Source organism: Podarcis liolepis (genome assembly GCF_965112155.1).
Source record: "Podarcis liolepis genome assembly, chromosome: 4".
Lineage (NCBI taxonomy): Eukaryota > Metazoa > Chordata > Lepidosauria > Squamata > Lacertidae > Podarcis > Podarcis liolepis.
Genome location: NC_139558.1, coordinates 66657427 through 66685308, shown reverse-complemented (window position 1 = coordinate 66685308; position 27882 = coordinate 66657427). Strand labels below are relative to the sequence as shown.

The 27882-nt window shown below is 40.7% G+C and overlaps 1 protein-coding gene across 11 annotated transcripts in view; it reads right to left on the bottom strand.

Annotated features, from left to right (window-relative positions):
* Nucleotides 1–463: 463 nt before the first annotated feature.
* GABRR3 (gamma-aminobutyric acid type A receptor subunit rho3) overlaps nucleotides 464–27882 on the bottom strand; it is a 30921-nt gene continuing 3502 nt past the window's right edge. For 4 of the 11 annotated variants that reach the window (XM_083498672.1, XM_083498669.1, XM_083498664.1 and 1 more), the window contains 10 exons: nucleotides 24223–24408; nucleotides 23577–24086; nucleotides 18394–18506; nucleotides 15492–15559; nucleotides 14535–14758; nucleotides 12454–12536; nucleotides 11529–11669; nucleotides 8555–8707; nucleotides 5020–5216; nucleotides 464–2695 (listed from right to left, as the gene is read on the bottom strand). In XM_083498672.1, the coding sequence (XP_083354798.1) occupies nucleotides 2390–2695; nucleotides 5020–5216; nucleotides 8555–8707; nucleotides 11529–11669; nucleotides 12454–12536; nucleotides 14535–14758; nucleotides 15492–15559; nucleotides 18394–18506; nucleotides 23577–23707 (1416 nt within the window). In that variant the 5' untranslated portion in view covers nucleotides 23708–24086; nucleotides 24223–24408 and the 3' untranslated portion in view covers nucleotides 464–2389. Of the gene's footprint in view, nucleotides 2696–5019; nucleotides 5217–8554; nucleotides 8708–11528; nucleotides 11670–12453; nucleotides 12537–14534; nucleotides 14759–15491; nucleotides 15560–18393; nucleotides 18509–19979; nucleotides 20068–23576; nucleotides 24087–24222; nucleotides 24409–27882 lie in introns of those variants that run through there. The other 7 variants (XM_083498668.1, XM_083498667.1, XM_083498673.1 and 4 more) reach the window with 5 other exon arrangements.

Sequence of the window (27882 nt, the reverse complement as noted above, 5' to 3'; positions counted from 1 at the left end):
TTGGACTCGATGGCCCTTGTGGTCTATTCCAACTCTATGATTCTATGATTCTATTCTATGACCCGTAAGCTGTACACCGGCTCCCTCGGCCAATAAAGCGAGATGAGCGCCGCAACCCCAGGGTCGGTCACGACTGGACCTAATGGTCAGGGGTCCCTTTACTTTTACCTTACTTGATCTAGGGGAGCAGTCCCCCCCCCCCCGCCTATGGCCATGGAAAGTAATCCTGCATGCCACCCCAGTTTCTGGGAATGGGGCACAGCTGAGACTGGTGTCTGATAAATGGTTAATATTCTCACTATAAGGGTAGTTGCTGGAAGTGTAAAAAATAAATACACAACTAGTGAGATTCTAGGCAAGCACCCTTTTCTAAACAGGGAGATCAGTTCCTCCTACCATCAGAAAAAATGCACACTCCATAGAATGCCTTTTTTAAAACAAAATCTTTATTTTAACTCACTACTTGTATATATTTTTATATTTTTATCAACGGATATTTCCATACTGCACATTGAATTGCAAAATTATAAAACATTAATCAGAAGTGCAAAACTACAAACCATTTTCCCTAGAGTAGTTCCATTACAATGAATGGGAGTGCTCCTGTGGGTGTGATACAGTGATTGCAACAAAGCGTTCATCCACACTTCTACAACATGATGCCATGTTTCTAGGCACAGCTCTCAACTTTCCAGGTCTGTGTTTGTGTGTGTATGGTGTGTTTCTTTTGTCCCAGTGCTTTACCCAGCAAGGTCCGTGTTTTACTGCTGAATTGGAGCAAATGTCAATTGGGTTTTCCATGAAAAGCCTGGACTTGGACCTAGAAAGCACGGAGCAAAGGTAGGGATGGATGAGCCCAAAGAATAGGAAAGTTGCAATTAATTTGGTTAAACTTAATAGCAGTCCTATTCTGATATATATTATATGATTAATACCTTATATGGGATCTTTGACTTGGCTCAGAAGCAAGAAAGAGAAAAATTTCCAGCATGGTCTTCAAAGAGATGTCAAGGAAATAAGAGGTTCACAAGACCTTAAATGTAAAAAACCATAGAATCTTCCACTTTACATCTGGGGTTGACATGTTTTGTAAGATTTCTCCCTACTTAGCGACAGGTGCTTGCAGCCTCCTTATGACCTTTTTAAGGGCCAGTATTTATTCTTTGAGGAAACTGATCCAGTTTGTAGCATAATGGGAGAGTTCCTCAGTTAACTAATCAAACACGACAGGACACATATTCATGTATACGTAATTTCCTGGATGTGCCCCCACCCTTTGAAAAAAACACTTGAGATAATTGGAATGCAAAAATAATCAGAGGAAGAAGGGTTAAATAGCCCCTATATAACTATGCCTGCCATTTTTCACTTAAACCTGCAGTCTCCCTAGATTGCTTTGGTCCAGAAGAGAATACATGCAATGTGTAGTTTTGAGTGCAGTCCTATGTATACCTATTTGGAATAATGTCCCAATGAAACAACTGGAGCTAATATTTAAGTAAACATGCATTGGATTGGACTGTAAAGCTACTGCTGGCTGCCACCATATTTTTTACAGATATGGCAGTGACTGAAATCACTTGGCCTTAATTAAATTGAGCAGAATAGCATTTATACTAGTTACTATTTCAGAGATTTCTACCATAGTTTCCTGTTGTGAGCCTTCAATTAAAACTGATTATCTGTGGTTATTCCACAACGTGCACCTTCCAATGGCTGGATAGAATACCAGCTGCTATTACAACAACTCAGGCAGTCTATGGTTAGGTTCTCCAGCACCAGGTCTAATTTTGCTCCTAGTCAACTTCCTAAGTCAGCTCCTAGTCAGCTTCAGTCATCCAAGAATGAAGGCTACTGAGCTTTTTATTTTTCTTAAGTAAACAAGAATCAATGTGAAGAGTGAAATCATTCGGAGAAAGATCCTAGTGCTGAGTGTATAACACTAGTCTGGATCGTAGGTGGGAATGGTGGGCAACGTTGGCAGAGGAGGGAAGATTTAGGTGTTGTATGGTGTAGGTCTAGCCACTCCTGGCAGCTTTAAAATAGTTCTGTAAGCTACATGGCTGCATTGTGGGAAGCTGCATAACTACCAATCCTGTGCATCACACAGCAGAAATAGGTATTTTACACTGCTGTCATACAAACTAGCTTAAAATGACCTATCATCATTTAGGAATAATAGCCCAGAGTGCATAACAAACTCAGAGCCATTGAGACTTCCATTTTAGATAATAGATTTTGCAAGCGGGGAGAAAAACCTGTTATTTGGGTACCAGAATTCTTGTTCAGACTCTAAAGCATCTCTGCTGACACAGATCATGGCATGTGTATTTTACTATGCATTTCTGGTGTGCTCATATGAAAAATATATCAGTTACTGTATCATCATTCATATATACAAACCCCAGTAAAAAAAGTTGAATACAATATATACAGTAGGAAATATAACCCTGGAGTATGTGTCAATGGCATGATTGTTCTGCAAAATAATCCTGCCCACATTCCCTTTCAAGGATCTCTTCCTCTTGATGCGAGCTGCATCTAGAGTGGGGGTGCTGGGTGCTTGCCCTCGTGTTGAACTTTCTTCAGAAGGGACTGAAAAGGTGGTCAGGTCAATGTCAGTGGTGTCTGTGTCGTGATAGCAGCCATCAAAGGCCATCGCTTGCACTGCATCAATATTATACAATCCAGCAGCCTAGGAAAAAAGGGACAATTACTGGTTAAATAAAATGACTGAAGAACAAGTGCTTCTTCTTTTTAATCCCGCATACAGGAAACAGTTTTAACAAGACTATCAGCAATAAGGATGTTTCCACAAGTGACACCAATGAGTGCTTTGTTGTCTAACAATATGAATGTTGTTCATGTAGGACAGAAAAGTGGAAGAGTCTTTTTTAAAAATCAATTGACATTCTAACATTAAGTTTTGTATTAAAATTACAGATACAGGAACTATATGTCTCTTATGACAACAACCTAGGATCCATAGTTACCTTTTTAAATAAACACTACAGAAGATTTGTGAAAACAAAAGTTATTTACCAATGGTATATATCACATTCATATTCGCTGTGAGGCTTGAAGGCCACTCCTTGCAAGGCCCTTTCCACCTGGCCTAGGGGGTGGGGCCCACACTCACCAGCCCTACTGAAGAGGCCCCTCATAAGGCCGGAGGAACATTGCCCGGCTAATGTTTTATTGATTTATTGATTTAATATGATTTATTGATTTAATATGCTGTAATTTATTGATTTAATATACTGTAAACCACGACCGACAGATCATGAAGCTGAGGCTCCAATACTTTGGCCACCTCATGAGAAGAGAAGACTCCCTGGAAAAGACCCTGATGTTGGGAAAGATGGAGGGCACAAGGAGAAGGGGACAACAGAGGACGAGATGGTTGGATAGTGTGCTCGAAACTACCAGCATGAGTTTGATCAAACTGTGGGAGGCAGTGGAAGACAGAAGTGCCTGGCGTGCTCTGGTCCATGGGGTCACGAAGAGTCGGACACAACTAAACGACTAAACAACAACAACAACAACAAACCACTTTGAGATTTTTATTAAAAATATAAAGTAATATAGAAATTAATAAATTAAATAAATAAATAAACATGATCTATCTTGTCAGCCTAACTTGTAACAGTTAAAAAGAAAAGAACAGGGTGGTATTTAAATCGTATTCAGAGTAGACTCCTTGAAATTAGTGACTTAAACTCATTGAGTCTACTCCAAGTCTGACTTAACTGTATACAGTCTATGATACGTACAAGTCTTCCCCCACCACAAAATAATCTCTATTTTTCTTTTTGCCCACACAAATTAGTTGGTTCAGCTAGACTTATCTGCAGCTTTCATGTTGGACTGCTGTGATGGGATAGGATTCAGAGGCAGTTTTACAGTGGTTCAGTCCCTTCTTGGATGGGATGGGACTTGAGGCACAGTTTTAATGGTGATTCTGAATCTTCTTGGACTGACAGGTTCAGAAAGTGCTGTTGGAGATTGTTATGTGATCCCTTAGCTATTAGCCTTTGGTGCTGAAAGGCAGATTAGGAAATGGGGTTTCGTCTATCTTGGAGTGGGTTGCACTCCTCTTTGATACTTAGATTTGCAGTGTAAATCCTGGCTTTAGCCCTGAACTGGATGCCCTTATTTTTGCCACCAAGTGCACGCATGGTAACAGATGCCTTAGTTACATCTTGTTTGGAATCTTGTAACATGCTCTACATGTGGCTGCCTTTGAAGAGTGGAAACAGAGTGCTTCAGAATGCTGCAACCGGACTTACAACAGTTTCACTGGCCCAGTCCATTTTCAAGCATAACTGAAAGTTCTAGCTGTGATCTACACTGCCCAACACAACTTGAGACCAGATTACCTGAAAGACTGTATTCTCCAATATGAGGCTGTCAAGATTTTAAGTTTCTCGGGAGAGGCCCTTCTGTTTATCTGCTTACATCTGAGGGACGTTTGGTGGGAAAGAGGTAGTCTTCTTGGTAACTGCTCTTAGCCTCTGGAATTCCTTGCCAAGTGAGACCTCTAATGATCTTCCATCAGCAGTCAATTACATTTTTATTTAAATAGGTCCATAAGCTGAACTGATATTTTTAACTTGTGGTTTTTATTGACTGTAATGATGTTCTTCCTGCCTTGGTTTTATATATTTTTCTAAGTATTTTAATTTTATTTTATTTAGAAATATTTATTTATACATTTATAAATATATTTATTATAATGTTTTCTTTTACTTTTGTTGTTAGCCAACCTTAGCACCATCTGGCTGAAGGTTAGACTACAGATGTTAACAAAGAAAAGAGTTTAACTGTAATACTGGTGTTTGAGAAGCAGGCAATCCTTGGTTAAGGCTTGGTGAAATAATGGAGTTCTAGAACACAATGCAAAAACAGACACCATTTTAACAGGCTTCACAAATGCCTAAGGACTGTGAAACACAAATCACAGCACAGACATCACAAACAATAGTGTTTTCTGTGACTAGAACACAAGCAAGTGTATACCTTTCCTCTCTTTTTCAGCTGTTTTCTTTCTTCCACTGTTGTGAGATAATTTACAGCTGCATATTCAATGACAGACAGGAAGACAAAGAGAAAGCTGATCCATAAGTATACATCCACGGCTTTGATATAAGACACCTGAGGCATTGAGGCACTTACTCCTGTGATTATAGTTGACATTGTCAGCACAGTAGTTATACCTGCCAGGAGAGAGAGAAAAGATGAAGGGACGGCATCAATAAGGTCTTGCATTTTGCAAAAATATGCACAGTAATAACATGTGTACAAATGGTTGGTGCCCCCTAACTTGCTTCCTCTATCAGCACATGACATGTATAAATATCACATGACAAATAATTGAATTGAGTCCCCAGGATTTGTGGTGGTGGTACCAGATTTCAATCCACGTACAAGGCTCAGTGGCAACACAAGGTTAGTGAGGACAATGTCTTTCCCAAGCCTTTAAGTGCTCTTTTACAGAAAACATTAGAGTTGCACCTATCTTTCTCCTTGAAAGATGTTTCCAAGCTCCATTTTTCTCAGAGGAGCAACATGCAGAGTCAAGGAAGCCTCATATTTACAGCGTAGAAGGGCCAGGTTTTCAGCCAAGCTGCAAATCCCAGGCAAATATGATGTCAAGAGTATTCTGGCTTTCATTTTCTTATAAGTCCGCTTGTCACCTTTTAGAACAAAATATCCCAACTCTTTGAAGGAATCTTACTGCTACCTGATAAAACTCAACATGGATTTTCTTTACCACCTATTTAATATAATTGCTGTTAGTTTTCCACATTTATTCTTTCCTGTGTATCTCCTAACTGTATTTGTTATGCTTTTGTTTTATAATAATAAAATATTAATTTTAAAGAAATTACTTTTCTACTTTAAAAGCATAGTTCTTTAATGGATATTTTAACAAACTCTGTATGTTTGGGTTTTTTTTTAACCTATGGCCCTCAAGGGTATCCCTTAAGTAAGAAGCAAGACACCACAAATTCAGTTTCTTGGAATACTGCTCCGTTAGTTAGAATGAGTAATGAGAAATCAACCATTCCCTTTTAAATCTCTAGCAATTAAATATGGCCTGATTCTAGGTAAAGATATGGTGAAACATTGGTTCTCAGAACAGGGTATTAATACCCATTAAAGAACATGCTTTTCAACATTAGCCACATTGATCCTTGAAGGGGCGGCAGGGGAGAAAGGGGTTAAGTAGCATGGTTCCTATGTAGTGATGAATAATTTAAGTAGAAAACATATATTATTTGTTAGGTTCATAAAATGTATCCTTTTATATTAGGTCTTTCTTATGAAATTCAGCAGTCCTTTTAATTTTTTTAATGTTCTAGGGAGATGTCCACCAAATGATATACCTGTGGGGGTTAACCCTTCCCCTGCATCATTTTTCTCAATGACAATCCCTCTAAGCTTTTTGACCCACAAGGGAAGATGCTATATGAGCAGCTTCCCTTCCAGGGCAGATGGTAGCTCCAGGGTGATTACTTTTGTGGATAAATAGTACAGGAAGAGATGGTTAACCCCCCACTTCACAGTCCAGGTTCATGTCCCCCTCCCACCAGCTGCTTTTTAAAATAATTAATTATATGCAAATATGACCACACATTTAATGTATTGACTAGTTTGCCTCATAACGTAAGGTTTTGTAAGCATCTGAAACCATGTTGCCCAGATTAATTACCTGACTCTCAGTTAACCACCCACAGTTTCAGATACAGTGGTACCTCGGGTTAAGAACTTAATTCGTTCCAGAGGTCCATTCTTTACCTGAAACTGTTCTTAACCACCTTAGCTAATGGGGCCTCCCGCTGTCACTTTACCGCCGCTGCACAATTCCTGTTCTCATCCTGAAGCAAAGTTCTTAACCCGAGGTACTATTTCTGGGTTAGCGGAGTCTGTAACCTGAAGCATCTGTAACCCAAGGTACCACTGTAGTAGAAAGTTGTTCGCTTCCAGACATGTAGTCTTTACCATACTTTTCTTTGTATTAGACACGGATTTTTTACTCCAAAATAGTGTTTAAAAACTGGGCACTTCTAATACAAAGGCAGTACATTAGGGGACCAGGTGATTGGTTGCAACCGCCAGCTGCAGCTTGTAAGTGGCGTTTTGGTGTGTGGTTTTTGGCTGCGTCAAGGGCTGCCTTGGATTGGCTGCCGTTGCGGCAATTGGGTGCTCAGTTTCCGGCTTGTGTTTGCGAATGGGCAGACGCTTGTCGGATTCTGTGACGCGAGCAATTCTGAGCTCTTGTCTTTGGGGTTAGTTATTTTCTGCATTTCCCCCCCCAAAAACCCTGTGCAATCCCAGTGGCGTAGCGTGGGCTGTCAGCTCCCGGGGCAAGGCAAGTAATTTGCGCTCCCTAACCCGAGGCAAGGGTTAACCCCTAACCCCTAACCTGCCGCCGCTGCCAGCTTCTTCTTGCTGCTGCGTGGGCTGGTCTGGTGTGGTTCTCTCCCGCGCTTAGCGCTGCGCTGGGCAGCCGCTGCACTGTCCCTCCCCCAGATAGTCCCTCGCTCTCTCTCCGCACCGCATGCCTGGCACCCCCCCTCCACAGTGGGTGGCAACCCGGCGGCTCGGATCGGATTCGCACAGCCAGCACTGCAGTGAGAGAGAGTGAGTGAGCCAGGTAGGGGCAGAGAGCTGAGAGTGCGAGCGCGCCCCCAGATGTTGCGCCCGGTGCGGCTGGCCCCCCCTGCACCCCCCACGCTACGCCACTGCGCAATCCTTCCCAAAGCAATCCCCCCACAAAAAAGCTTAACAACTCTGGTAATATAGCCATCTCCTCCCATTTTCTTAAATTATACTCCCCCAAAATAGGGGTCATCTTATACATGGGGGCATCTTATGGACGGAAAAGTACGGTATACCAGATTTGGCCAATTGAGAGGCTTTCTGTTTCGGCTGCCATCAGGGCTGATGCTGCACGTTGCTCTTCCCTTCTGCCACCAAGGCTTCAGATTTAGAGCTCACACAGACTCAGCTCACCAACCATGAGGTTCCTGGTTACTGGCACTTGATAATATGTACTGAGATGCATGTGAGCATAAACATTGGTACATTGTACCACCTCACATACATAGAAAATGCCTGCAACTTGTACATAGTAAAAAACATTTTCTACCACTCTGTCACTTATGACTAAGCTAATAAGTCTGGGTTTATTGCCCAGGTCAGCCATTTCTTTCACGCAAAGCAAAAGTGAAATCTCCCCCCCAGACAGATGATTTCACAAGAAATGCTGAGTTGAGTTAATTAACTCTCCAGACAGTTCCCCGCCTACCTTTCCTCTCACACTGCTGCATCTCACAGCTCTTTCTGATTAATGAACAACTCTGGGTATAGCAAAACTAGGCAAAGCACACTTAAATTCCTTCTACCAGAAATGAAATAAGTGTTAGATAATGTAGGAAGAGTAAGATAATGATAATATATTTCTGTGAACTACCTATAAAGCCAACACAAGCCAATTGCTACAACGTGTCTTCCACCATACCCTAAATATATTCATATGAGAGCTTACCAAGTGATACCCTTGCAGGAACAGCTCTTCGGTCGATCCAAAATGAGACCCATGACAGCATCACCATCAGCATAGATGGGAAATAGGATTGTAGTACAAAAAAGAAAATATGTCTCCTCAGGGCAAAGTTTATGAAGAGTCTGTTGTACCAACCTGTTGAAATATGTAAATATATTCCTTAACATCCACATTCTGTTCTCCCTCCGCTGAACTGTGACTTATTAATATGCATACATTTACCACCTCCTTTACCTATTTAAATAGTGTTATAGATGGGTCCTTTCAAAACCTGTGATCCTGTGTATGTGGGGTAGAATCTATAACCAGTTCCTTTGTTAAAGCAATGGCTTTGGAAGATCAAAAACACCTCTAATTGATGGGAATTTAAAAAATGCTATACAAGTACAGGCTAACAACAGAATTGCAGTTAATCCACCAGGAATTTGACTAATCATGTCTTGCATGATTAGTACTACCATTATGAAAATGCTTCAGGGATATTTCATAATAATAAATTCTCAGGTTATATTTGTTCTTGTTTCTTCATTGGCTTCACTTTTTTGCTGTTAAACCAAGCATCCGACTACTGAATCAACAGCACCGCACAGGAGACAGTGCCATCTAGTGAATCATCTGCATAATTCTGCAGGAACAGCACACATGCTGTTAAAGGAAGAAAAACATAGCTTCAAAAATAAAAGCCTGCTTTTATAATGAAAATCACATTGCATTATATTGTAGTAGAAATTCTACTCTAATAATCCTACTTGGCAGAGCAATCTGAATCTGTATCTGCAACCCCACTGCTCATGCTAGCTGGGGTGGAAGCAGAGGCAGGCAAAAGTCTGCTCCAGGTGCCACCAACCTGCAGCTGGCATAGCAATTATACCTGAATTAAGCTCTGTGCTGTCAAATGATTGCAGTGGAGCTGGCTCAGGATCAGACAGACCATAGGTTGGCTCAGTCCCTCCCTGTCCAACTTTCTATGGGCTACCAGCCACGGGAAGCCTGTTGCAGTACTTCCACTGACTGTGTTTTTGGTGAGTGGAACAGGGAGCTCCACGCCAGCAGAGTGATGCTTGATTCTGGACTGTTCTGGGCTGGGCAGAGAGAGCTCTCAAGTCCCAGCCAAACCTTTGCCCAGTAGATCGGGAGTTTGGATTCTGCTCTAAAGGTATAAGTCTCCCACATATTTCCAACTTGGAAAAGTTAAGTGAGATTTTAAAATATGCAATCATATTGGCTAACCTTAATGACAAATATAGTACAGTTCCGTACATGTCTGTTCAGAAGTATGCCCCATGGAGTTCAATGGGTCTGACTTCCAATAAGTAGGTATAGGATTGCAGCCTAAATCACTGTCTTTTCTACTTTTAATCATTCACATCACAAGCATCGTTACTTGATTTTCTATTTTGAACTTTTCGAGGGGGGGGGGGTTACACTATCAATATTAAGTCAAAGCTGTTCCTCTATTACTGCAGCCAATACAGCAAAAGTACTGTACAATTAAATTAGTTGTATCTAAAAGTTTGAGGAAATTGTTCTGTGTATAAAGTATTTTATATTGATCTACCACAATTTACTGGCAGGTAGTCAAGGATTTTTAAACTAAGTAGAAGTTGGATTGTGGTTCTTTGCTTTCTTAATCCCTATGAGTTAATTGGCTGTGTGAACAATGAGCATGGGTATACACTGATCCTGAACTTGTGTAAAGGTTATAGACTACCAGGTTATAAAGCATGACGTTCAGACATGCTTGTGCTCTAGCATATCTTCATATAGAAATTCAACACTAAAAAGTGTATGTTTTAGAGTCAAGCCAGATGTGACGCCATTCCTACAATAAGTAATTGCATGAATTTCTTTTAAAAAATAAATTGCAGATGCAGGGAGTTGATCTGGATCGCGAACCAGCTGTGAGGGGTAGAGAGCTTTAGCCCTCCACTCCCTTAATGAGGACCTGGTCTGAATAGGGCCCTCTACACAATGATATTTGCATTGAGAATAAAGCTCTAGCCTTAGCCCTTCTTCAACCCAATAGAAATGTTGGCTTTCTTCATCCTAAGTTTCGGAAAGTTGTTGCTTACAGAAGAGCGCATATAAAGAACAGGAATATCCCACCCTACCTGAATATAAGAAAGTAATATATCCAGAATAATATGTATATTATGATTACACCAGGTTAGCACAGGGAGAATTAAAAGCCTACCTATTCACTGCAGCATAAAAACAAAATTAGAATGGCCTGGATACAAAGAAATATGCAATTGGTTCTGTATGCCCAAAAAAGATTTGGCCTACAATTCTACTCACATGTCCCTGGGAGCAAGCTCCACTGAATATAGTTCTTTCTAAGCAAACATGCATAGGATTGTATTGTTAGACTTGTGTTTTTCAAACATAAGTGCCCTCTCTTCCAACTGCACTGCAAATCCCATTTGAAATGGGGTAATTCCACAATCAGTTTGCAATATGCAATGGGGTTCTGCTGTTCATTGACCTGAAGCATGAACGTAATAACACTTTCAATTCTAGCCTTTGTATATAAAGTTCTAAAATTTGTGAGGCAATTAATTTCAGACTAACATACTTCTTAATGCTCCTTTCCCCAATGTAATTTATTGTGATACAGAGGCATTAAAATTTCAATTATTTTCAGTTCCTTTTACAGTTCTCTTCTAATTTTCTATACATACCATGCACAGTGGGGATGGATGAAACAAAATCGAAATTCAGTATGAATCGTGAAATGGCTCTAGATCTCTTAGATATACCCAAAAAATATGCATGTTTCACATAGAAAAATTAATAGGAAAATCAAAATATAGATACATGCACTGTGGATGTGGAAAAGAATCTTTTGAACTGGTTTCCTTCATAACAGCCATTCCACTGACTGCTATTCTTTGCTAAGATCAAAAGGAATTTAGATAGAACAAGAAAATCTATTACTGTCTGTCAGGCGCTATACCTGTACTGCTATAGAATGCTAGCCCACTAGAAGCACTGAATTCTTCAATAAAGAACTGGGAAAGGGAAATGTGCTCATCTGTGCTAAGAGATTCATTGCCATGCTTCCAATACAGCATCAAGTCTTCTTCATTGTAGGCATCTGTGGGGAAAATAAATAAATAAACTTAACAGACTATCACTTGCCTGTGACTCTTTTTCCTCTTGATTTACACCTTAACTCGCATTATATTACCTAGATAGCATTTGAAAACACCAGACTCTGAACAGGAAGACAGCTCGGCTGCTTGATTCTTTCCTTTCATATGAAGCCCATAACAGTGGGCAAGGTAAGCGAGGGGAGGGGATTATAACCAATTTGATTTTCAATCATCTACAGCAAGGGTAGGCAAACAAAGGCCCGGGGGCCGGATGCGGCCCAATCGCCTTCTAAATCCGGCCCACAGATGGTTCGGGAATCAGCGTGTTTTTACATGAGTAGAATGTGTCTTTTTATTTAAAATGCATCTCTGGGTTATTTGTGGGGCCTGCCTGGTGTTTTTACATGAGTATAATGCGTGCTTTTATTTAAAATGCATCATCTTCTTCTATGCTACCACAGTCCTCAGACAGACCACAGCCATTTACTACATAGCAAATAAGGTATACAAAATTATACCTAAGTGAAACCAGACATATGAAATGACAGAGGTTTCCAATATAGTACCCTCTTTGCTTATGGAGGGGGAGTGTTCTGTCTCCTTTTATAAATATCCATTGCTTTTTACTAATCTAGTTGCCAAGCAGAGCATTTGAAGACCCCCCCCCCCAAGTCCTTGAGACACCATATGCCTTTAAAATACAGTATAGGTAAGGTACTTCTAATAATTCTTATTTAAAAACACACACATGTAGAACATACAATACCATAGCTGAGCCAGACTTACAGCTTTCCAGTTCTAGAGAGCAGTTCTGAGTGTCAAGTGGGAACCTACTGAAGTCCATGAAGCACATGGCAGAAACTGTTATTCTGTCAGAAAAGCAATAAAGCAAAACAAAGGGATAGGCTTTACTGTTCATATCAACATTTTCATTATGTATGAGAGCCTTAAGGTCAATGAATGAGGGATTCCAGTTGGGGGTCTTATGTTTTTATTTTTGGCTCAATATTTTGGCCTTATCATTTTAGTATCTAGAGAAGTAAAAATTATGAAACTTCATGGAGGAGCACAATTTCCCCATCTGTTGCAAGCCTTTTGGCAGCAACGGCCGATTCCCCTTCAACAAAAGGAGCTGGTGGGGTGGATCTGGCTCCAGGGATGCATGCTAGAGGAGCTTGTGTCCTCAGAACTCAAGTCCCCTGCTTCCCTTCCTTATAATTTCCCTCCCACACTGGCAGAGGGTTAACATCTGTGCCCTGGAACATCTGTGCTGCCAGGAACATTCTCTGGCAATATGAAGGGACCATACTTGTACAACTCTCAACACTTGGGGTTGAAGTGAGCAGTAGTTATCACTCCTCATTATACTTCTGTAGAGTTGGGGATCTATAGGATCCCAAACTGCAGCTGTGGTGGAATAATTCACTGAATTGGACCGTATATCTGGTGCTTAATTTATATTATCCAATTTCATACTAGACAGAATGGGTTTCCATTTGGTGCCGTCTTCAGGCTGGGCAGCCTTACAGAATGAGCAGAGTGAAAAGCAGGAGAAAAGTATCTGGGACTACAGCCTGAAATTAAAATCCACTGAACAGACATGCAAGCCCTCACAAGAGCCAGGCAAGTTGTTCATGCAAATACCAAGCCTAACCAAGAAGCCTTTTTAAATCCTTCCCAGCATAAGGAAGCCAATGGCTTCCTTGGGTGTACAAAGCCTGGAGCCCAAAGAGGACTTAATTACCAGGTAACCTTCTGGACCAATTACATTCAAACTTACATGCAATATATTGCTTTCTTATATCACATAGCATCATCATCATCCTGCTTAGCATTTATATAGTGCTCGGGAGTGTTCAAAACACATTATCTCAGTAACATTTACAATAAACCTGTACAGTAAATGAGTATTATTAACCCTAATCTGCAGGGTGGGAGGGTCTGAGGTGAGATTTGAACCACATGGCTTCCAGATGATATACTTAGCAGACACTAATCAGCCTTCCCAAACTGGTGTGTTTGAGATGATTTGGATTACAACATATCTAACCACTGACCATGCTGGCTAGGATTGATAGAAGTTGTAGTCCAAAACACCTGGAGAGCAGCAGCTTGGATAATACTGCACAATATGTCTTATGAAATAAAAATATAATAAAAATACATTGCAATAATGCAATAATAAATAATTACATAACCATTTAAAATAGCAGCAGAACATGGCAACTAATAACTCAGCAGAGCAGAACAAGCAGTTTAACTCTCAATGGTTTAAAAGGGGGGGGGGGGACCTGGGGGAATTTTTTTTAAATTCCCTGCTGTTGAAATGACATCAAAGTGAGCACCATGCAAGCTTTCCTGGTGAGGGTCTTCCATAGACAGGGGGACACACCACTAAAAAGGCTCTTCCTGATTACCACCACTTTATCTCAGAGGGCAGAGGCAGCTGAAGAGCCTCTGTGACTGGATGGACTAAAGTGAGAGAAGACAGGAATAGCAGAAACAGTGCAACAAAACCTGAGCCAGGTTTCTGAACCTGTGGCCATGAAGCTGAAACTCAGCACACAGCTGATGACCAAACTATGCCATGGGCTCTAAGTGCCTTGTGAATAAACCTTCAATGCCTATACTTTCTGCAAGGATCACAATGAGCTACCACAGAGGTACCGTAGTCAACCCCATGTGCTCCAGATGCTGCTGGACTGCAGCTCCCATCAGTCCCAGCCAGCATGGCAAATAGGGAAGATGGCAGTTATAGTCTAGCAACATCTAGGGGGGCAACACACTGACTATCCCTGAGCTAGTGTATCTTCTCACCTTTATGTTTGTTTCTTGCGACTGGAAGATAAGGAGAGCATTGTGCTTACCGTAAGCTAAAGAGCACATTTCCATCTGGGTAGACACGTAACATAACGTTCTCCATAGTTGTGTCATGGATGAAAGATCTTTTGGAGTGGACAAAAAATATATCAGGTACCCAGATCTTTTTTATTAGTCTTCCATCAAAAGTCATGCTTCTGTTTCTGGTACTGGGAAATGACAGCCTCTCATCTTTCCAGTAATGTCTGAGGTATAAAGTCATGGTGAAGTCCTTTATATAAAGAAAATAAAGAGGAATATATAAACAATAAACCACATTGTATGTAGTCTGCCATAACACTGCTTTCATGGGCTATTTCCCAAGATTCTAAAGGCAGGAACAAGGGAAGGAGGATGGGGAAGGAAGAAAAAGGAGGGGACTCATGTCTATAGTAAATGTCATGTGGGAGGAAGGTCTCTGTGTGTGGGACAGCTTTAGTTCTCTGATGGTGAGGGGGGTGGGAAGAGAAGGAAGGAATTGGGGCAGAGGCATGTGGAATTGAGTGGGAGGTAGCATTTGGAGGAATGATTGGGAATATGGGAGGCAGGGAGGAAGATAGATGTGTATGCATGTGTGCAACAGTTTTAGGGCTCTGGTGACAGTGGGCAAGAAAACTTGAGAGAAGGAGAAGTAATTGGACTGTGTGCAAAGGAGGATTGCACAAAAGAGGGGTTAAGGCAGAAAAGGGGGTGCAAAGTGGGGCTGCAGAACAGAAGAGAGAAAGAGCTTCAAAAATAAGGTTGGGAAGGTGAGGAGTTTTAGTAGTTGCATGGGATGGGAAGAGGAAACTCCAGTGGGGTATCGCTTGGGGATGGATTGGCAAGCAAAGTGAGCAAGGGTACATCAATATTTGAAGAGCACAGTTTGCTTTCTAAAATCTGTGTCTTTTGACACCTGATTTCTAGTCATTTTTGTCAAACTTCTGGATACTAGTACTGCTGTAGAGAAATAATGAAAAGCTTACCATGTCAACTTCTGAAATGCTGTCAATACTCTCCACTTGCACATCAATGCCCACTGGTATTGGTGACCCTTGAACATAACAAAGAGAATAAATGTGATGATCAAAGAGTTTAACAGAACCTTCAAAAAGAAAGAAAAGCGAAGTACCAACCATGAAATGGAGGTATGTGGATTTATTTTTTTAAAAAACTGCTTTAAATAATTAAGAATAAGTATGCACCTTGTGAAACCCTCTTACAGCAAGATTGTCATTAAAGACCAAACTAGAAGGTATGTGCAAACACGTATATTTCTTTTGTTAACAAAAACCTGCTCAGAGTGTGGTGGTTCTAAAAGCCATTCAGAAAAGTTTAACCACTTAGTATAAAAAGGTTTTGACATTGCTTCAGATTTCTCCATTGTTTCAGAGTACATATGGTTGTCTACAATCCACAAATCAGAACTCTCAAAACCTGAAAACAGGGGAGAGGGTCATAGATTTTTCTGCCGCATGATGCAGAAAGAAGCACTTAGGAGTGTTGCTGGATCAGACCAAAGACCTGTCCAGTCTAGCCTTCTGTTCCCATTGTAGCAAACCAGATGTCTATGGGAAACCCCAAAGCAGAACATGAGTGCTATAGCCTGCTTCCACTTAGGCTCCCCAGCAATTGGTATTTAAAGTCATGTGGTCTCTGGTCCTCAAAATAGCAGCTATGATGTCTAGCAGCCTTATTTGCCATAAATTTGTCCAGTCCTCTTTAACAGCCATTTAAGCTGGTGGCTATCACCACAACTTGTCGCTGTGAATTACAGAAGTTGTGTAATGAGCTGTGACTGTGAAGAAACAGCATCATTTCATGGGTCCTGTCTCTCCTCCCATTCAGCTTCATTGCAGGACCTCAGATTCTAATGTTATTATGAGAAGTGAAAAACAAAACAAAAACCCTTCTCTTTCTTCACGCCATACATAATTTTACGAATTTCTTCATTTCCCCTCTTACTTGCCTTCTTTTCCTAACTAAAAAGTCCAAATGTTGTCACCTTCTAGGGGAATTGCTACAACCCTCTGAGCATTTTGGTTGTATTTTTTTAATGAAAACGCTAAACATAAAATTGTTTACTGCATCAGTTTCTGTCCTTGCAGGATATCTTTAAAAATCATCAACTGGCTGTGCAGGGTTCAGGATGCCACAATAGTTGTGTTTATGCAAGTACACCATCATTTCACTTCTGCAGCTACTGCCAGCTAATGGGATCAAGATACCATGTTCCCCATGTCAAATTTTAGAATGTAAACTCCTCAGGGCAGGAACCTGCCCTCTTGCACTCCAGAAAGTGCCATGTGTGCTGATGGCACTCTATAAATAAGCAGGCATTTCCTTGAACTTTGGCTTTTCATTTTTAAAAAATTCTAGGAAATCAAGCCTGAATAAATGTGGAAAGACCAGGAAAGCCTTGCAATAGTAATTCATGTGTTGCTTACTTCAAGACTAGATTACTGCAATGCACTCTATGTGGGGCTTCCCTCATGCTTGATCCAGAAGCTGCTCTTAGTACAAAATGCTGCAGCATGAATGCTCACAGAAGTGAGGCCTTGTCAGCATATAACACCTGTGCACAGAGATCTACGCTGGTTGCCGTTTGGCTACTGGGACAAGTTCAATCTAGTACTATTAGTGTATAAAGCCCGTAACAACTTGGAACCAGTTTACCTATGAGATCGCTGTACCCCACCTGTGTCCACTCGACTGCCTAGATCAGCAGAATTGGCACGACTACATGCGCCACATAATACCCATTCCACATTTGTAAGGACTTGATTGTTTGGTGTGGCAGCACCAGCACTTTGAAACTCGCTGCCTATTGAGATTGAGGTGTAACCTTCACTGTATTCTTTTCAGCACCTACTAAAAACATTCTTGTTTAGACATGTCTACCCCGATGCTTAGAAAGTTGAGGTAATTTTAATCTGTTTTAGTATTTTAACTATTGTATGTTTGTATGGTTGTGAAGTTTCACTGATTTTATTGTTTTATCTTTTTGTAAACTGCATTGAGGTTTTATGTATAATGTTTTGCAGAAAATATATACAGAAAAACACATGGGGGAGGAGAATTCAGCACAGTCTGACTATCTATCTATTGACTGATTGACTGACTGACTGATTGATTGATTGATTGATTGATTGTATATGCCATCCTTCATCCAAGGATCAGTGGACACAGATGTTGGATGTGGTGAATGAAAAGTAATATACCCTGGATAAAGACTTGGCTGAACTGGGTAAAAGTTTGAACAGCAGCACTCTACCCTGCAACATGTTACCCGCATTGTTACAACAGCCCTGTAAAGTAGGCCTTATTATCAGTAAAATATCACAAAATAGTATGCAACCTTTTGAGTTCACCTGAACTCTTCAATTCATGCTAGATGGTAAACCAGCAAATGGGGTGGGAGGAAATGGGGGCAGATGTTAGCTGAAGTCCTGGAGTAACATGGAATTGGAGAGGAGGTAGCAGACATTCAAATATGGCCCTTTTGAGTGCTATGTAGGGATTAGCTTGCACCAACACCTGCAGAGAACAATAAAGGTAACAGTGGCTGAATTCCCCATGGCTGTTACCCAGGTGTATCTCCATCCTTAGTAAAACACACAGGTTCCATGGTAGGTGTAAGACAGGAATCAAAAGAAACTAGGCAGTCCTTACTTTAGGCAAAGTATTCTTTTGGAAGATTTGCTAGTACTAGAAATTAAATACCAAGTAGTGTTTTATCCCAAGTTGTTTTCAATTTTTGAACCTTGGGGAAGAAGAAATAGAGTTAAACATACCATTCTCATACCAATGACCTCTTTGGCCCAGGCTCAAGCAGTTTGCTGCATGAGAAAAAATAATTAACAAGTATGAAAAGGCAAATTTACTTACCTCCAAACCCAGGTCTCATTGCAAAATCATGGTCCTCTATACGGAGAAGCTGCTCAGATTTCATGGGCCGTACTTTGGTGCTGTCAATTTTCCTCATCTTAATTTCTCGTTTGCTGCATTAACAATAGATAATTAAATGTATACCCCACCACATGTTGCCAGAGGTTTCTGAGGGTGATCTATATAGGAGTTGCTGTTTTTAAAAATCAACAATTAAAACTGAGTATCACTAAAAGCAGAACAATTCAGTCAGAGTGTACCATACTATAACCACAGAGCAATAGAATGATATAAACAGGTCAGTTTAAAATAACAACCTGCCTTGCCTTCCAAATGGCTGCTAGAACAATGAATTTCAAGAAGGTATGGGCAGAGCCAGTGAGGTGCTAATTTTAGGGTTGCCATATCTTGAAGAACAAAAAAGAGGACCACGCTGCTGCCAGCCCGAGCCAGGAAAAGAGGTGTGTGAGGCCGCTATCACCGCATCTCTTTCCTTGGTTTGGGCTGGCAGTGGCCACGGCGTGCAGAGCAGGCCAAGCTGCCTGAGCTCAAAACCCACCCACTACAAACCTGAAACTTTCCTTTAAAATGTAAAAACCCACCCAGATGGGCATGTTGGCCACCAAAAGGAGGATATATCCAGGTTTTCCCAGACATACGACAACCCTAGGTGGGGAAAACCCATGTGATCCATCGCCCACATGCGGCTGTTGTTATTACAATGCTCAAATCCGAGGGGGGGAGGGCGGCAACCCTTATCTACTGATTTTAGAATACTGATAGGGCAAGATTTGGTTACAATTAGGGGGTGTCAAGCAACAGGTCTCTTAAGTTTTATTAATAACTTCACATATGCATACTTTTCTCAATAATTCACTGTCAAGTGTTTCAGATATCAGCACAGGGAAGTGGCTCTTGTAGAAGTTGTGTGTGTGTGTGTGTGTGAGAGAGAGAGAGAGAGAGAGAGAGAGTGAGAGAGGGGGGGAGGAGAGGGAGAGGGAGAGGGAGGAAGGCCGAACAGGCAAACTACAGTGTGGTTCTTCCTTCTATGATAAGACTGTACCGTGTCGAAGAGGGACAGATTTAAGTAATTCAACTCCCTGCACTGCCCCCCCCAACCAAAATATGTGGACCAAATTCCTATTCATTGGATGCAGTATTCATCAATTTCATCCACTTCAAGGGATCATTCTGAACATTACTTCAACAGCATGGGAGACACTCCAGGGCAGTGTGGCTACTTCATACACTACTCTGGTAATTTCAGAAGCTCCGGACCATATGGGACATGCCCACAAATTTGGCTGCTGCCAGTGCTGCCCCATCCTGCAGGTAACTCAGGCAAAGCTGCCTTGGGGAAAGTTGCATCTTCTCTGCTTGCACAGAGCCCAAGGCAGGAGGTTTTGAATGTGGTGTTATATTACAGCTGTATATGCAGGTTGATTGTGCATTAGGTTTATTTATTTATCTATTATTCTCTGTTTGTTTGCCTCTAAGCATGACTGGCTATTATTGTCCTTTCTCTGTTTTTTTTATATAAGCTCCTTTCTGAAAGCACCTTTTGTCCATCAGGACCAGTATTATCTATTCTGTCGGTGGTTGCCCAAGGTCTCAGGTACATCAAAAGTACTCCTTTAATGGAATGCCAGAGCCAAGCCAGAGTTTCTTGCTGCCCTGGGCAAAATAAAATATACCCCCCCCCTTGTTTCTTCCTGTATGCTAAGCAGTATAACGGCAGCACATTAAGGAAAGCAGCCTTGTTTTCTCACATTCATTTTTAACAACTGTGAATTCATCACCAATGGTGATCAGAAACCCCTTAGTCAAACCCCATGGAATGCAGCCAATGTCATCCAGAGAATGGACAAAAAGTATTGGCAGTAGCTCTTTCCCCAGGACAAACAGCATTACTGAAACAGGCACCCTGAAATGCTGGCACTCAAGGCAGTTGCCTAGTTCACTTCTATGGTTGGGCCAATCATGGCAACGGACAGGTTTCTGGATCTTTCATACAATACAATATCAACTGGACATCAGTGTGTCTGGAAAAGCCCTTGGAAGAGCCTCTAAATTACTACCTCCACTTTCCTGTCACTTGTGTATTTCCTAGCTTGTCCATATTTTCTGTTAATTTAACTGGAACTCAGTCACAGAGTCATCGCTAGAGGATTGTGTCCTTAGTGCATATCAATTTGATCACTTGGATTCTATATCCCAAATCTCCGGTGCTAGCTATGTCACATGAGAGCCTTTTAGAGTCACATGCTCAACCCCCCCCCCCAAAGGTCATTCCTGGTCGCACGTAACTGAATGTTAATATAATGAGTACTTAGAAATTGATTTCTTTATTATGGCTCCAACTTACTCTGCAAATCCTGAGTTAAGCGGAGCATTTGGCTTACGTAATCAGGACTGCTGTGGCTCTTTCAGAGGAAAATTGTGAATGAACTGAGAGCTTGAGTTCACCACTGGAAGTTCTAGGAAGTATTGAGTAACCCATATATACACACAGATGTGTCATAAGCAGCAGACAATGGGCTTCAGGGATGCCACCATGTTGCCTTGCAGCCTTACTTTGAATTAACATTTTGGTTTTAAACTCACAGCTGTGTCTGAAATTAATATGACGGGCAGAGCAATCCTATAGGGGCGGGCGGGGGGGGGGACTCCATGGTGAAGAAACTACCACTTCTTAATCCCTACCAAATTAAAGATAGGGGCACCTTCTAACCTATCCTCAGATATTAAAAAAAACCCTCTCATTGGTCCCATTGGTTTCTAAGGCTACAGTTCCCCCCCCCCTTTTGATGCATGTGTTGGGAGAACAGGAGGGCGTTGGATCCTGCTGATCTAAGGCCTCCTATCCACCCCAACATGTCCTTTCTATTCTCATACCACAAATTGGAACACAGACCGTGAAAGAGAAATATTGGCTGGCTTTCTGCTGCTGCACTAAGGAAACCTCCAGAAACAACAGACTTCATCCGTCTGTGACCTCTGTGAACCAAGAGGGAGGTCTGCAACATCCAGCAGCCCCTCAGTTGCTCACTCAGGGAAGTTAGGATTGCTCCCTAAATAGGATCATGGAAAAATGCTGACTTCACTTATAACTGCATGAGTTAGCAGGAAGATGTCTTGCATCAGAAGAGGCTACTTGTTGAGTTAGCCCAGTATTATATACTTGGACTGATAACAGCACTTAAGGGTTTCAGGAGGAGATTGCTCTTGTCACCGGCTACCTAATAATTTTAACTGGGGGTGGCAGGGATTGAACTTTAGATCTTCTGCATGCAAAGCAGATATTCCTGTAACCCCTGAGTTACAGTCTTCCACACAAAGCACTATAGCTAGCACTCTTCAAAAGGATGCCCTGGTCTCCCCACCTAGATGCTTTCCCTCCATAAATATCAGATTATCACACCTGTTCTAGGGTGGTTCCCTAAATGTCAAAAAGTTTGCCTTATTTCAAAATATTCCAGCTCTGTGAAATAAGCATCACCAACTCCACAATATTCCATTGAACAAACACTAACTCCACTGCATTTCCAGAGCTTCCAATGACTTTCATCTTGGCCAGTAGATAACTCTACTCCACAATGAATGCCTTTAGTTCGTTATTCATAAAAGGTGTGGTGTCCCACATTATATATACCCTGTTTCAAGATGTTTTGTGCCAGATGTTTTCTGTATCTCATTTTAGATGACCAGGTATGCTGATGACAAAATGATGACAAAGGTTAGACACAGTTATAAGATCCTACACCAAATAATCATGGTGAGAAATATATCCCTAAATAAGACTACATAGGGTTTGTCCAGCTGTGCACCCCCTCATCTGATACTATTTGCATTTTTTTTAATGTACACATTAAATGCAAAGGTGCATTTGTCATCAGGTCTAGCTTGGTCCAAAGTTAAACCTGGCACTGGCCTGCCTTTTAACTGCAGTATCTTCTCCACTGGTAAAAAATCCAAGATAACAGATTCATTTCACAAAATACATTAAATAGCAGTAACCTTTGTGTCTAGAACTAAGCTCTTCACCTCAGGGGTCATGACAAGCCCCTGAATTTTCATAAATACATCCATTATTATGTAATCTCTACTTGCATTTACTTAAATATTTTCTTCCATTTCAGACAACGTTGGGGAAAATGTCAAACTATACATGTCTAGTGCCACATGCATAAAGCCTCCCTCTGACTAACAAACAATGAGGTGATTGCCTCCTCCCACATTTCCCTCTCCCCAGGTGATCAGTATTTATCTATTCTCCCACCTGAAGCAGGCTTTGGAAGCGGATGCTTGAGGAAGAGAAAAGGAAGCAAGCTATATATAACAACCTACTTCTGAAAATTGTCGACTCTCGCTAGATTGTGGTTTATGAGCACAATCTGTTGGAAACATCATTGAAAAGCTCTATATTTTGTTCTTCCTGCACAAAGCATACAGCTCCCAAACTGAATTATATTTCTTGTGACTAGGATTAGCTCTCATTTTCCTGGATACTGTGTTCTAAAACTGCAATGTACAGCAAAAGTCTAAGTTCAGGAATTCAACTAGAAACTGAATAAAATATATTAACTAGCTTAAAGGCTGGGATTTAGAGATGCTGATAAAATAATTCCACGTATTAGAACACAGTTAACTATATTCCAAATGAAAGGCTCCTGTAACATGATTAAAATCAGATTTGAGACTGGTTTTTAAAAATCCTAATTATATACTTTCTTTGTTTTTAGAAACAAATAGCTACTACCACTGACATTTAGGGAAACAAATGTAACACAAAAATTATATATAACACTGGCTTAGAACTAAATATGTCATACAGAAAAGAAATAAGCTTTTATAAACAATCACCTTAGCTTTTTAGCATTTTACATCTCGTACTTTCCATTACTGTATTTTTGCACCCAATAATTATTGTAAATAATAAATCACATATAAATCACTATATGCTATATATAGGACCATGCACAATATACATATATGAAATGTAGAAAAGGAAATTTTAATAGCTTAGTTTATATGAATGCATTGTTCTGTTTCTGTTCCTCGATGCACACAAGAACAGTCCTTCCGATCAAACCAAGAGCAAGTCATCTTTGGGATGGCGGCAGACATACAGAGTGTACATAAACAGAACAGCAGCCATGATGCCCAGTGACCATTTTGCTCACCTGTTATGTCTTTTCATGAATGACCTTTGAGGATGGTGGTGGTGGTAATGATGATGATGATCACTGTGACTGATTAAAAGAGAAGTAGGCCATATACAGGTGAGGAGCAACAGTTTTATTGCAAGGATCATGTCTTCAAGTCACAGGAGTAAAACCGATTCAATCAGCCCACATTAGTAAGCTTTCATTCTCCAGTTATTAAGAAACAACATACGATGAAGAGGATGCAAATAATATGAGGCACTGCAATATAAGAGAGGCAAAAACATCCCAGTTTTCATTCTTCTTCGAAGTATCCACTTATTCTTGAAATTTTATAAATCCTTAAAATCCGCATCATACCACATCTTATGGTGTTGCTATCCAGATGCTGCAGTTTTCCCTTTAGGACTCTATTAAGCAAAACAATATATTTAACTTATTCCCATTTTCATCCATTCTTTCGTTGTCTCTGGGTGTGTTCTTAGTCCAGTGTTTTAACACCCACTCACTGTACTCTTCAGTGGAGCTCTTGCACAGACAAAAGAGTGATGTCAAACATTTAATCCCTTTAATCCCACACAGCACCACAAGGAAAAAAGAGCTTTCATTACCCTATGAAAATCTGTGATTAATGAGAAAAGATCAGAAAATTAAGCTTACTTACCGCATATGCAGAAAATCATTTTCAGCCCATCAATAAAAATGCTTAAATTGTGTAAGTAGCATAGATGGCAAAAATTATCTCTGGCTGCATTATAGGGTAACAAGCATTTGTCTCGACTGGGAAACTAGATGATGATGAAGTGTTTGGCAATTCATTGGAATCTTGGAGCTATTAAGGTTTCTCCTTCTGAAAGTAAGTAAAGCAGAGCTGTTGGTTAGATCTAAGAATACACCCATGCAAACACACACACTAGTGGTGAAATGTGTGTGGAAATGGTATTTATAGTCCACATCTGAGGACAAATTACAGTTTTCCTGATTAAGTGGTAATAAATTTATGAGAGGTTTTGGGGAGGAAGCTGCTGCTTTCAGTTATGATGTACTTTTACCAAAGCATTTTTACAAGTTTTCATTTATTCAGTAAATCCCAACGTTTGCAGCCAGTCGCATCCTCTGACTCGTACAAATCAGAACTTAGAAGGAGCCAAAGCTCAGTTATAGAGAACACACTGAACGTACAAGGTCCTCAGTGCAGTTCTTGGCATCTCCAGCATGGGCTGGCAGCAGGGCTGAGAAATACCCTCTTAATGAGATTTTGGAGAGCCGCTACAGGTCAGAAGAAACAGTACTGGGTCAGAAGGGCCAATGACCTGACTCGACAGTTTCATGTTTTCAGCTGCATCTGCTGATGCAGTTCAACTGTACTACTTCCTTGTTGACCAAGAGTATTATTTGGTTTTGAAGACAGAGCTTGAAATTTTATTTAAGAACCCTGCTGGATTAGACCAAAGGCATTTAGTCCAGCACCCTGTTGTAATGGAGTCTATGAGCCATGTGGTTAGATGTTACACTTCCTAAACAGAAATGACCATCAAAAGCTTATAGAACCTTCCAGGCTACAAAACACTGTGCCTGTCTCAGTTGCTTCAAGGTATCCAAACTGGTTTGCTTTCTTTAGTGCATCCAGGGCTAGAATGTTAATGTATCCCTCAGCTAGGATGAACACATGTGCTCTGTTTGAAGGGCTATTTAAAGATATAGAACCATAAGAAGGGAGAGAAGGGACTTTGAAGCTGTCCATCAGCTGCTAGCACTTGGACAGCAGACTGAGCAGGCATACAGGTCATCTGATTACAGTCTCCCTCACTTTGGTGGCATGTATTATACTTCTTTTTAAACTACAGTGGTTAATTCTCAGTTTGGATCTATGCACAGAAATTAGCACATCCAACCCTCAGGCTGATTCTGTATAGTGTTCTCTTTTTCTAATCTGGGGAGAAAATGGTACCAGAGCAGGACATAATATCAATATAAATCGCCAAAGCAGGTTAATCTTTCTGCTGTAATGATTCCTAAGAGAAGGTTTTTTTGTGTTGACATATAAATGCAACTTAATGGACAATGATTATAATGAGTCAGCCATTGATCGTTCCCCCACTACCCAAATACAAAAATAAAATAAAATTGAACATCTGGCTTTGTGCTACCATTAAAATGTTTTCTTAACTTTATCCCTTCACTTTTCCCTCATGCAAAGCTCATAATGCTTAGCTTTTAAGGATATAACATATTCTGTGGCAGTCCTACAAATGGAAATTATCGACCAAAACATCCGCACGCCTGCGTGGGTGTGGGGGCTGAAACAAAGAATGAAATTAATTCCACAAATGCTTAGATTAATTTGTTGTTTTCTCTATACCTAGGATGTGTGGCAGGTGAACAATTTAAAAGCAAACATATATGTAAATAACTATTCAAATGAGACAAATACTGAATTGTAGAGATGTGTTATAAGCACAATCTTAATGTCTTATCAGCTCAACTCTTGACAGCAAAAGCTGGTCCAGATAAAAACAGTTAGTGAGCATTGGATTCAAATTATTTGCAGGAACTAGATTTTTTGGCCTGGATAGTCAGTTTGAAATTGAACATCTGTAACTATTTCCCAAATCTGGTTGGAAGCAGGAATTTGTGTTCTGGATTCCATTTCACACAATATGAGGGTTCCCCATAGAACTGGTGATAGGCCTGTGCTTGCACAGAAGCATCTAGAACAGAGCTTTCCAAACTGTGTGTCACAGCACGTTAGTGTGTCAGCTGCAGTGTGTAGGTGTGTCGTGCAAATGCTCCCCATGCTTCTCCCAGGGCTGGAAAGGGGTTAGTAAATCTGAATTACTGTGTCATGAAATGGCGCATGTCTAAAAAGTGTGTTGCCAACATGAAAAGTTTGGAAAGCTCTGCTCCAGAAGAGCTAATGTGAACTAACTGTGATAGTGCAGGAGCTGAATCTTATGCCTACAAAGAATGCAAGTCAAATATAGCTATACCAATAATTCAGGAATAGATCATCATACTCATATTCAACTAGCATTAATTAGTTTATCATAGACAAAGGCCAATAAGGGGAGAAGCCTGGTGTGGACACACACGAGGTTTCTCTCCCTCTTTCTTGAAGATAATTGAATTAATCGTTCCAGCATTATCTAATGAAGCTGAATGGTAGAGGATTCAGGATAGACTTCTTCACACAATACATGGTTATCGAATTTACTGCTACAAGATGTGGTGATGTCTACCAGCCTTAGATAGCTTTAGAAAAATATCTGACAAATTCATGGATGACTGCTAGTCATAATGGTTACATGCTACATCCAAGATCAAAGGCCTCTGAATATCAGTAGCTGGGAACAACAGCCCTTGTGTGTTGTTTGTGGGCTTCTCAGAGCCATTGACTTCAAGTTATAAGAAAAGAGATTCCAACTAAACATCTGACAGTAAGAGCTGTTCAACAGTGGAACTGTCTCCCTCAGGACAGTGGAATAGTCTCCCTCCTTCCTTGGAGGTTTTTAAGCAGAGGTTGGACGGCCATCTGTCACGCATGCTTTAGCTGAGTTTCATCCGTTGCAGGGGGTTTGACTATATTTTTCAAGAAAGTTATGAGGCAAAATGTGTAAGTACTTTTTAAGTGATTTATGTAAAATGAAAGTGAGTGTGGTGTGGCTACCTTGCATATTTTTCCTGGTACTGAGGAACATACCCTTTTGCTATTAGGCAGCAACAGCATCACAAATCTGCTTGTAAAATCTGGTGCTTCCAGAACTCTCTGAAATTTGAAATGTGTGCACTTGTCCAAAAAGTTTTTGCACAACCCCTGGTTTATAATACATATCAGTCAGAAAATTTCATTTAGTTGTTTATATAATGCCATTTATGTACACAGCATGTTGCAAATAACAGTTTGACAGGTCCCTACAGACAAGCAGCATACAATTTTTTTAAAAGAAAGCAAGCAAGCAGAAGACCACTGTTTGGACAGATACATGAATTTTGGTACTTTGGATATCCTACCAATAATGAATTCATTTCCCAAGTTTGAATCCTCATTTTAAAAACAGCTTCCTCCATGCACACAAAAATGAGTTATCAGCAGATTTGGAAGAAACCCCAAGTTGGCAGAAGTTTTTAAAAAATCCTTACCAAAAAACCCCTCTTAATTTAGGGAGGGAGGACACCCCAAAACAGCCCAGTTAAAAATGAGCAAGCTTCAGGGTCAAGGGCAGGGAGTGGAGCTTCCTAGAAGAGGGTTTAGTCAGTTGGCTAGAACATTGACAGGAACACTCCCACTGCAACATTTGTTGAAAGCCTCACTAGTACCTTTGCA